The 11,285-nt window shown below is 46.3% G+C and overlaps 1 protein-coding gene across 2 annotated transcripts in view; it reads right to left on the bottom strand.

Moving 5' to 3' along the window:
- Positions 1 to 10,925, bottom strand: part of PTPRM (protein tyrosine phosphatase receptor type M) — a 788,961-nt gene extending 778,036 nt beyond the window's left edge. Inside the window, exon 1 of one of the 2 annotated variants that reach the window (XM_042962258.1) lies at positions 10,483 to 10,925. In XM_042962258.1, the coding sequence (XP_042818192.1) occupies positions 10,483 to 10,555 (73 nt within the window). In that variant the 5' untranslated portion in view covers positions 10,556 to 10,925. The remainder of the gene's footprint in view (positions 1 to 10,482) is intronic. The other variant, XM_042962257.1, reaches the window with a different exon arrangement.
- Positions 10,926 to 11,285: the final 360 nt, after the last annotated feature.

The following is an 11,285-nucleotide window of genomic DNA, read 5'->3' on the forward strand; positions in this document are numbered from 1 at the left end:
TAACGAGTAAGAAATCTGACATCTAAGGATGTCAACTTATCAAGGTGACAGCTAGTTGGGGATGTCATATTAAGATGACTTAATGAGCCACCTCTCCCAGACATGATATTTCAACAAGCACCTTTCTTCCTTGGTCAAAATGATGAGCTGGTAGAAATTTCAACTGCCTTTAGCAGACTGGTATTCCCATTTTGAGGTTTGTGAGTCTTTTAGGAACTACTACAATCAAAATGCCAAGCTTTTGGCCCCCTTATGGGGCCCCTAAGACCAATTATTCTACAGTGTCCATGTTTCAGTGAACATGATATAAAGGAATAAGTGCTGGAAAATATTATTCCCAATGCCATCTTGTCTCATTCTCTTCTATGAGTGAGTCATCTCAAAATGCGGTTCAGAGCTGCAAATCTGAAGATGTAAAGTCACTGTGTTCTGATTACCCTGAAATGTCTTTATTCTTTTATTATATCCTAAAAATTCCAGACTGACAGCACATTTACTAGAGGTCACCAAGTTGAAAGAAGGGTACAAGACAGCCAAGTTTCTATAAAATGCCTTGTTTCATAATTCATGTTTTCTTCTGATACCAGAAAGCCTCTGCTTCATAAAAGAAATACTCTTCAGTCAATTGATACTTTGGTCTAAAAATCCATGTGATGATCTTTAGATGATTTCTTAACACTAACTGGAGAAGATGTGAGAAGTTCTCCAAAGGGCATGGTCTGTGAGCCACTGCTATTTTCTTGCTAGTAGTCTTTCGACTTTTACAAGCATCAAGATTATCTGAGATGTTTCTCCACCAGTTTCTGTGGCCCCATTCCAGAGATTCTGACTCAGTGGGTCTGTGGGGCCAGGAATATGAGTCTAGGAGCCTCATGTGACTTGAACACGGGTGGAGTACCACCTTCCGTGCTATTGAGTAGTGTTGGCTTTGCACGGTTCCAATTCGAGGTGATCACTTTGCTACTTTCAGCTTTTTTTTTCCTTTTAAAACACAATATTGGCCACGTATTTATAACACATATATGTGTATAACCACACTGACATACATGTCACTTTTACAGCCTCCAGGTATGACCACTATCAACCCCTTGGACCCAGAAAGGGAACCTATTAGTTTGAACTATATGAAACTGTCAATAGTCGACCGTTTCTGACTTACAAGAACAGTGGGTTCACATGGTTAAACCCACAATGGATATGGACAGTGCAGAACTGACCAATCTCCTCTCTTCCTCATGACTACACAGACACAACCCTGTCACCTCAAGAGCCCTCCTAATGTCATGGCATTGGTTAGTCTTTATGATAATCCTGCAAGGTACTTTTCCAGAAAGAAAACGAAGACTCAGAAAAATTCAACAGCATACCCAAGGCCACAAGGCAATTCAGAAGCCTTGTTCCAAAATCAGGAACACCTGATCTGCCGGGGGGGGGGGGGGGGGGGGGGGGGCGGCGGGGGAACTGCCCTTCTTTCCAAATCCCAAGGAACCCACAGCTGACGTCAAAGCCTCAACATCCTCCAGCTGTCAAAGGCCCTCCACGGCCAGGCAGGGCCCCAGCATCCCCCCACTCCAAACCTTCTGAGGGTCAGCAACACAGGACATGCTTGCACAGTGACCCCTTGCTGGAAGACAAGGAGGGGCTCCCTGAAAACCCAGGCAAATAGGACGAAAATGGTAACTGACTGAGAAAATAGGGCAAGAACTCCCATAACACACACACAGGCCATCATGCCAGTGGATAATTGTGGAGATCTCACACCATATTCAGTGGTCTAGATTTCAAAAGTCAAGGAAGCAGAGAACACAGTTTATGAGACTGTTGTCAAGGTGACCTCGTTTTATGAAGTTTCATCACCTGAGTGTATACCATACCGAATGGAAAAGGAACCAGAGCATGCCGGCTCTACTGAAGATGAGCTGGATGTTAACGTGCGAAAGTGGGCTCTGTCTAAGTATAATTCATTTCATTCGGTACCAGAAATAAAACCAGCAGAGATAATATACATGACACCCTGTTATGGAACCTTCTTACTGGTGAGACCACAGTTCTTTTAATTTACCAGTGACTAAAATCAAACCCTCCTAGAGTCACGATAAACCTACCATATGATAAATTCCATTTTTAGCAAACTTCTGCTTTAGAACAGTACCTGATTAATACATTTATATTATACATGATAAAATTACAGTTTAACTTTCATATATTCAGGTAACAAAAAGTAACACTTTCTCCTCTAAACTTAGCAACTAAATACTATCTACATGCTTATAAATTGCTAAGGGTACCAAACACGAAATCCATAGCCTGGGCCTATTATTAAAGTTATGCCAGATGCTCAAAAAAGCTAAACTTGATAGGAAAAAAAAAAAAAAAACACGTAGTAAGTATAAGTCATTTTATATTTTTCTTCCCCAAGAGAATTTAATTCATTTCCATATTCATTCCACAAATATATTAAGTGATTGATACACATTAATACACGCTAAACATTGTTCAGTGATTTGATTTTTATTTTATATATTATCAGTATAATTTATTTTAAAGGTAATGCTTTAGGCTACTTCATAATTTTGTATCCAGAGAATGTACAATGAGGTCATCTCAAGCATGTGGTTGGGACATGATTTAAAGTAGCTCAAGACACTCCAAGTGAGAAAAGAGATCTAATAGGATCCATGGAACACCGACTGCCAATAGGGTGTGGTCCAATTCCCTGTCGCCTGCTGTCAGCAGCCTTCCTGTGAACCTGCTTGGATTCCACAGCTAGAAGCTGGGGAGAAGGAATGGGGTCTCTGCCTTCCACGGTGATACAAACTAAAACACATTCTCCTCCTTCAGTGCAATAAATCTGCTTTCTGCATATCGACTAGGAAAGAGATCAAAATGAATATTCACCCATCTGAAAACAAACTGATGCTCTATAAGCTTTTATGCTTTGCCGCCCATAAAAAGTAAATGCTTTGCTTCTGCTTAGGCTGTTGCATTTTGAAATAAATCACTCTGTTAAACGGTGGCCTTTTCCTCCAAGGGAGATGCCAAAAACTCATCTGTTCTGACAAGTCCCTGACAACTCTGCTCTCATTCATCTTCTCCCTCACATGCTGCAATCACTGCTCTCTGGCCTTCGAGGTCACGGCCCCCCCCGCATCAGCCCCAGATATAAAGTGAGTGACCCTGCCTTCCATCCTATCCTCCGCCTTCCCCTTGCTTCCAACACTTGCGCTTCGTATAAAAAGTGTTTAATGACTCATTAGTCCTCCGCGTTGTAAGCAGGAAAATTAACTGGATCAGATTTCCAGTGCAAATTATAAGGACTTCCCCAACTATAAACCTAAACCGCAATGCCACAGAAGTAATCTCTCGCAGGCTAAGTAAGCAACAGCCCACAGCCACTTCCCACCGATGATACATACCTGCCCCTGGCTCTACACCCCACTGCCTCTTTCTGGGCTGCTGCTAAAAGGCCTGATGGAGCACAGTCACAGGTGAAGACGAACTCTTACTCAGTTGGCAGACATACACTACCTCTTCTAGCCCCGCTGCTATATATAGAATAGCAGCAACATATGATACAGCAAAAGAGAAAAACGAGAAAGAGGATCACAGACCAGTTTAAAGTTGCCTTTGGGTCAGGGCTGCACCACAACAAACTAAAGATTACAACTACTGGAACCAAAACTTCCGTGAAAGAGTTTAAGCTTACAGAAAAGAGTAAGACGCGCGGACAGGCAGAGGAAGGTGCGCTAAACAGCATCCTTCCTTCAGCTGTAAGTAAATGGGAGCAGGAAGCCTTAGGTGGGTAAGGCTGGGCCTCTCCCGGCTCAGGCAGGTGGGTCTAAGGATGCAGCTACACCTAGTGATCAGCTCTGGATCACAAGCAGGAGGAGCAGGAAGGAGGCCAGCCTGCCTTGTGGAGAGCACTCGGCGCCTTGATTCTCGGAAAGTCTGGTGACAACATTGTCAAGATAAATCTGTTAAATAACGTGCCGAGCGCTTTTAGTTACCTGGAGTGTTAAATGACAGAGACGGCGATGTCTGTCTTTTGCGGAAAACAGAAATCAGCTCTATTTTCGGATATGCACTGGCGGTACCCTGAAGAGAAGGGTAATGAAAACCCTTTTTCTATCTGGAAGTTGAGTTCATTTCCAAAGGCACAGTTTCCTTTGATTTCCACATTGAAACTCCAGATTTCACGTACATTAATTTCCAGTGCTCTCCAAAGACAGAACTGTTTCTATTCTATTTCAGTGGGTTTTGAAACTTCTCATAAATGGACAAAGCATCATAACTGTATGTTTCTTATCTTTGCCCACTACCACCCCTCCCAATGCTCCCCTGTCAAGGGGCTTTACAAACAGGAAGTGCTCCATATTTACTTGAACGAAAGGCATTATTTTACAGACACATTGGGCTGTGCACTTATTACAACAAACCAACAAATACCTTCTACACACAATATCCACCCAGAAAAATTTCCAGTGGCTAATCATTACCACAAATTTTAATTAAAACTTTATGTTGGGGTAAGTAAAATTACAGAACACTTTTTCATTTAAGTTTTAACAAATGGCTGGCTCCAATATCTTCCCCAGATAAGACTATCATTTGAAATGTCACACTGGCGGTTTCACCTAAGAGGCTGAGACTCATAGCACAGTCACGTCAGCCTGTTCATAATTTTGGCTGTGTTCATCAGGAGGCCAATAAGTGCATGAACGTGACTTCTATTTTTACCCATGGTTCTCTTTCAACTCTTGTCAAGGTAGGCTGACATTGCAAAATGAGGATCCTGGCTCTTCGGGAAAAGTAGTTCTTACAAGCATCTGAACGCTCTCAAGGGCTTCCTGCAACACAGACAGCAGCCTGAAACCCTCCTCCAGTTTCAGATTCAGCAGGTCTGGGTGGGGCCAAGAGTCGGGCATGTTTCACAAGTTCCAAAGGGATGCTCTCACGCTGCTGGTCCAAGGACAGCACTTTAAGAACTTTTTTAGATCAACATGTCCCAAAACGTGGCCACAAACCAGGATTATGTGGTGAGATGCTGTGAGACCCTCCATGAACCTTCCACCTTACAATCGCCATAGCTCAGCCCTAGAAATTAACACTGGGAAGGGCCACTGCAGGTGCTCCTGGGGCACACCAAGTTTTAAGAAGTGCAGATTTAAACTCGGCTTGCCATCAACACTTGGCTCAATACCCCCCAGGCCCTCCCCAAGGCCACCTAAAGCTGCTGAGGTGCAGGATGTAAGAACGACCTACCTGTCACTCTTTTGATTACCTTTCCTTTCCTTTCCACAAGTTCCATCCTTAAGAGCAAGGAGGGTGTAAGGGCAGCGACCCTCCTCTGCTAGGACCTCCAGAACTAATGTCACTGATGCCTGAGCACACAACACTTTTCTTCTCACGCCTGTTTTCTTCTTTTGTCTCTTACACACTTCTACTCAATGGCGGGGGCACTACAGACTCCCAAGGTTGGTGACTAACCCTTTCCTGCTCCCCGCCCAACACCAGCCCCTACTTACTTTCCTCTGTTGGGTTTTTCAGAGCCACAGAAGAAGCTCGGGCTTTCTGGCCACTACACTGGAAACCACAGCAAGATTTTAGGAACCCGAGAAGCTGCACCCTCTTATGATGGGAGGCTTCTATTATTTTGGATCTTTTTAAATGTTTCACTACTGAGTCTGAAACACGTTAGTAATGAAACCTTTGCTCACTTACAAAATGAGCTTATTAATGTGTTACGTTCGTGGAGATAATAAGCAACTGAGAGACGAAACTGTAAGAAAGTTGGTGGGAAAGTTGGTCTTCAGAGCCAAGAAACTCAAAATTAAACTAAAAAGCCTGGGAGGGTAGACACCACCCTCAAGAAAAATGTTATACTGCTGAACAAATATGTAACTACTTATCAACGTGCCTGACCCCTCGCTGAAAGCTAAGTCTTAGGAGATTCAGATAATACATGCTCATTCTAGAAAAGTTGATGAAACCTGAAATGAAAACTGAAAGGAAACAATACTGAATCCAAAACACGATTCCTCTACCAAAACAGACACATACAACCAATCGGTTCTTGGAATGTTACTAAAATTGTTATGGAACCATCATGGAAAAATTTGAATAAGCCATCAACTTTTACAGAATTGCCACGGAAATATTTAAATTCTAAAACCAACTTTTGCCAAAAGTAAAGGTTTTGCTTCTTTCATCCAGTGTTTATATAATCTGAAGACACAAATTGGATTATTTGTCCATTAAGGAAAGTTCTTTCAGAACTTTTATTATTACTCAAGTTATATACATACTTACCCATACATCATGATATGTAAGTAACTTCACTTCTGAAAAACTGTATAATAACCCGTTGGAAACATGAAAGACTAAAACCTGTAATTTTCCAGATCGGCACAATTTATTACGCTCAAGCAGTAAATACTTCTTTACATACACATAACACTAAAAATGTTACAGTAATTTTCTACGCATATTTCTTTCATGCTCACTGATCTAAATTTGAAGTATTTCCATCACATGAATTATCAATCTAGTTAAAGCACCATAAAAATATAAAGTGTCATGACTATAGTTACCTGAAAAAGAAAAATAAGTCACAATGCTCAACAAATTATGCCCACTCTTTATAAAGTGTACCTTAATATTTTGTATTTTAAAATAAGCTTAGACTTACAAGAAAGCTGCAAAAAATAGTACAGCTTCCAAGTACAACGCTTCACCTGCCTCTCCTAATGTTTACATCTGACATAACCCTCACCAAAGTCCAAAACTAAGAAATGAAACGCTGGTACAGGACTGCCGACTAAACTATAGACTTTTTATTCAGATGTTGGCTGTTTTTCCCACAAATAGTCTTTAAAGAGTATTTTTAAAATAAACTTTTCCACAAGAGCCCCAAATTCACAAGGATATGGTAAGGTTTAATTTATTCCAAATACTGTGGTAGAAACAAAGGGCCAGATCTGCTTGTATTTCTATCTCTGCAAACCAGAGTTTTAAGAGAACTTAACACATCAGTCCCATTATAATGTAAAACTAAATACTCTGTTGTATTAAATATATTACAATTCGGCTTTTAAGAAATTGGGTCAAAGAAGAATGACCTGCCAGCTATTTGGCTTCTCACATGAAAAAGGAGAATTTCAAACAAAAGTAAAATGACTTAACTTTCTTGAGGCTGACTTGTGTTCCTTTTTACAATAGTTTTTTTTTTTTTTTTTAAGTTTATTTATTTTTGACAGAGACAGAGTGCGAGCATGAGCTGGGAAGTGCAGAGACAGAGAGAGAGACACAGAATCCAAAGCAGGCTCCAGGCTCCAAGCTGTCAGCACAGAGCCTGGCGCGGGGCTCGATCTCACAAACTGTGAGACCATGACCCAGGCCGAAGTCAGACGCTTAACCAACTGAGCCACCCAGGCGCCCCAACAAGTTATTTTTAATGACCGTTAAAAGCCTAGAAGGCAGGAAAGTGAGCCTCCAACAAGAATACTGGCATTAGAAATTCCAAGAATATTAACAAATTAGAAATTGTAAAGATGGAAAACCATTTTTTTAAATGGCATGTTTATAGTACATAAAGCCCACATAAACCACACACTGAATTCTTTTTTTCTTCCAGTAAGTTTAGCATTCTATTTCTGATCTCTGGACTCCAAATTCCCTATAGCCCACCTCTAGAAATGATTAATAAATATATAAATTCCAGTCCTTCCTGAAAAGGACACGAGATTATGAGCACTGCAGAAAGGGAAGAGCAAAGTCCCGTGTGTATAAATCTTAGTCACACAAAAAAAACCCACCACCATTCACGCAAAATCTCGTCATTTAAGCCATTGGGGTGAGCTAAGGAGAACCCCTTCTGGAAAATACTCATTTCAAAGGCAGAGAAATGTCAGTCAAGTCCAACTTCCTACAATCATTCCTCTCCCTCCGTTCTGTGTCAAGTTAATTCAGATACAAAGCGACTGTTTGCAAATGGTCAGCGTTCACGTTAGTGTTCTAGTCTAAAAATTGTGATTGCCTGTTAGATCTAAGGCTTCATGTTAAGGGTTTTATGGGGAATCAAGAAGGAAAAAAATACTGACTTTGCCTTCAAGGAGCTTACAATCTATCTCCTCTACCTCTAAAACTGATTATCACATAAGGTGTGTCAGGGGAAAAAAGCAGCCAATTATTACAATTTCCAGAAGAATCCTAAAAAGAAATAAGCATCACTGTTGCTCATAACTTTCCCAGCATACACAAAGAAACTCACTTTTCCAAAGCATTAAGTGCCTCATGCCTATACCACCTAAAATGCAAAGTGGAGAGAAAAAACCATAATGCATGGCAACATACCTGATCGCCGCACACACAAAATTTACCAACTTCAAATATTTAGAATTTCAACATTTCCAAGCAGTCTCTCGGATATTGCCCTTCCTTTCCCCTTTAGCCACTAACACACTAGAATAACTCTGGCTTTCCAAACAAAAGGTAAGCACACCCACAAACAATGATATTATTTCCTCTGAAAAAAAAAATATGGCTAAATTTTAGTCAAAGTTTCTTGGGGTTTGACAGTTTAAATCAGCCTTAACAAGGACACAGGCCAGTACTATCTAATGCTGAAGTCCTTTTTTAATGATGAATGAGTGATGCTTGAAATAAGCTACATAAATATTTGTTTCCATCCCCTTGCACACAACTTAAAAATCCACCCAAACGCTATTCGACAGGCTTAACTTTTAACAAATCCCAGGCAGGGACTTATGAATCTTAATAAGGAGAAAACCATCACTAAGGCCCTCATATTTGGCTTCTAACACTAATGAGTTACAAGGCTCTAAAACTGGTGAGTCTAACTCCATAATTCGCTAATAAGGCCAAAATCTGCATCAATTTTATATCAGACAGCAGTGTATCATTTTAAGCCCTCTGGAGCACGTGCAATTACTAGACAGTTAAGGAAATATTAAACTTAGGGAAAGGGTACTTCTTTATTGAAGTTGACAGTTTGGATTTCACAGCACAGAGCAATCTGCCAACCACGATCTCATTCTCATCTCTCCGGCCAACTGTGGTCAAGGGTCCTGTAGCTCAGCAACACACGGGACACAGGCGTCTGTGCCTCTGTGAACCCAGGACTCCAAAAAAAGTAAAACTGTACGTTTCCACAGACTAGACAGCCAAACCTCTCCGATGGTTAGAATACGCGTTTTACTGTCAGTGAAAAGCTCCTTCACCAAAAATTCTTTTAAAAGGTCCAACTTATTCATTCCTCCCTAATAATGATACAAACCTATTATGCAACCTAAGTTTACGCTCAAATAGCGGGGTTTTTATTTGACTAAAAACAAGAAGCCCAGCGCCACCATTGTACGTGGACCTTAATGAAACTAACACACATGAGAAAGTGTGCAAATGTGCACGAGTCTGGCCCATCCATCCACGTGTGTGCTCCAGGTATTGATGGCAACCTAGAGATAAACCCCCTAACACTGCGCGGCGTTGGGCCCCACGCCTGACCACCCCCCCTCCACACACACACACACACACACACACACACACACACACACACACGCCTGGAGTCTACAGGTCCTCTCGGCGAGGGGCCCCTCCCGGCTCGGCACGCCCCCGGCCGCGCTAGGAGACCCACGCGCGCGCACACTCACACACACACTTGCACGCACAGTCCCTTTCCTTCCCACCTGGGACCCTCGGCGGCGCGGCTGGGTTAACAAGTTGCCACTGGCCTCAGCGCTCCGCTGGGGGCCGAAGGCGGGTAGATGGGGCCCTGAGGGCGCAAGGCCGCGTTGGCCCGGGGCCTGGGATCCTGGCCTCTCCCTCCCGGGCTGCCGGGTCCTCCCGCTGGGACCGACGAGGAACGCCCGCCTAGGCTCTCTGGAGCTGCTACGCAACCGTCTGGATGAGCCAGGGGTCACCGGCCGAGAGGGGCTTGGGGGGCGGCAGCAGGGACCGCAGGGCGCCGGGCGGTCGCCACCACCGGAGCTGCTACCGGGTCTGGACGATCGCCACGGGCGCAGCCGGGGACCGGCAATCAGGCCCGGCCGCTGCTCCGGGTCGTAGGGATCGCGCAGCGCCCACGCCCGGCGGCCCCGGGCTGCAGCGCCGAACTTCAAGCAAAGTTTTCTGCTGTTCTTTTACGAGCCGGCCAGGGACTCGCAGTGGCAGCGGTTCGCCAGAGCACGAGCCCAGGCCCCGGAGGGGTGAGGGCGAGGAGGGGGTCCCCGCTTCGAGGCTAGTGCTCGGGGCACGCTCTCTCCGGCCGTCCGAATCGCCGATGCCTGCGATCCCCGCCGGCCCCTCGCCCAGCGCGGGCTAACGGGCAGCAGCTGTGTCTGCCCACCGCGCCCCCAACCCGGACCCGCCGCCCGCCTCGGGCTCTCCCCGCCGGGAGCTGCCGGCGTCCCGGGCCCCCGCTCCGACCCGCGCGTCCCCGGCGGCGGCACAAACGGTCCCGCTTACCTGAAAATGTCTCCCCTGCCGCAGTTAGCAAAAGTCCGGCCAAAGTCGCCAGGCAAGTCCCAAGTCTCCTCATGTTGCCGAGTGTGCGCCGGGCCGCTCCCAGGCGGCGCTGGGTGGGCGCGCGAGGGCGGAGGGCGGACGGGAGCTTGGGTTTCCAGGCAGCCAGAAGAGAAAGGTAAACAGCCAAAAACAGAGCCGGAGCCCCGAAGTGCCAACAGTTGCAGAAGTCCGAACTCTAGCAGCTCCGGGGGTCGGGGTCCTGGGTCCTCCTCCGCCGCCGCCTGCCCCACTCGGCGTCCAGCGCGGCTGCGAGAGGGAGCGGAGGGCGCGCCCGCGGAGCCAAAATCCGCCCTCCGTTCCGGCGCCTGCACCCGCCGCCGCTCCGCTTCCCCTGCTCGGGACCTGAGCCGCCGGCCGCGGCCGTGGCGGTGGGCGCGTGCGTCCTGCCCGCCCCCTCTCCGCCGCCAGCCACGAGCCCAGCGCCGGGGGCGGCGGTGCGCGGATGGCCGAGCCCGCGCCGGCTCCGCGCGGGGCTCTTGCTCCCCGACTGACTGGCGGTGCCCCGCAGGCCGGCTGAAGGGAGCGCCCACGTCACGGCCGCCCGGCGCCGCCGCGGCCCGCTAGAGGGCGTGAGCGCCCAGCCCCGCCGGCCCGCGCCCCTGCGCTCGGCGGCCGCGGCGCCTCCGGGAGGGAGCTCGGCTGGGGGCGGCCGCCGCCGCCGCCGCCGGTGCAGCGTCACCCGCGCGGAGAGGAGCGACGACACTGTTTCCACCCTCTGTCTCTCTCCCTCCTCTCCCCAGCCG

This window comes from Panthera tigris, chromosome D3 (assembly GCF_018350195.1).
Source record: "Panthera tigris isolate Pti1 chromosome D3, P.tigris_Pti1_mat1.1, whole genome shotgun sequence".
Lineage (NCBI taxonomy): Eukaryota > Metazoa > Chordata > Mammalia > Carnivora > Felidae > Panthera > Panthera tigris.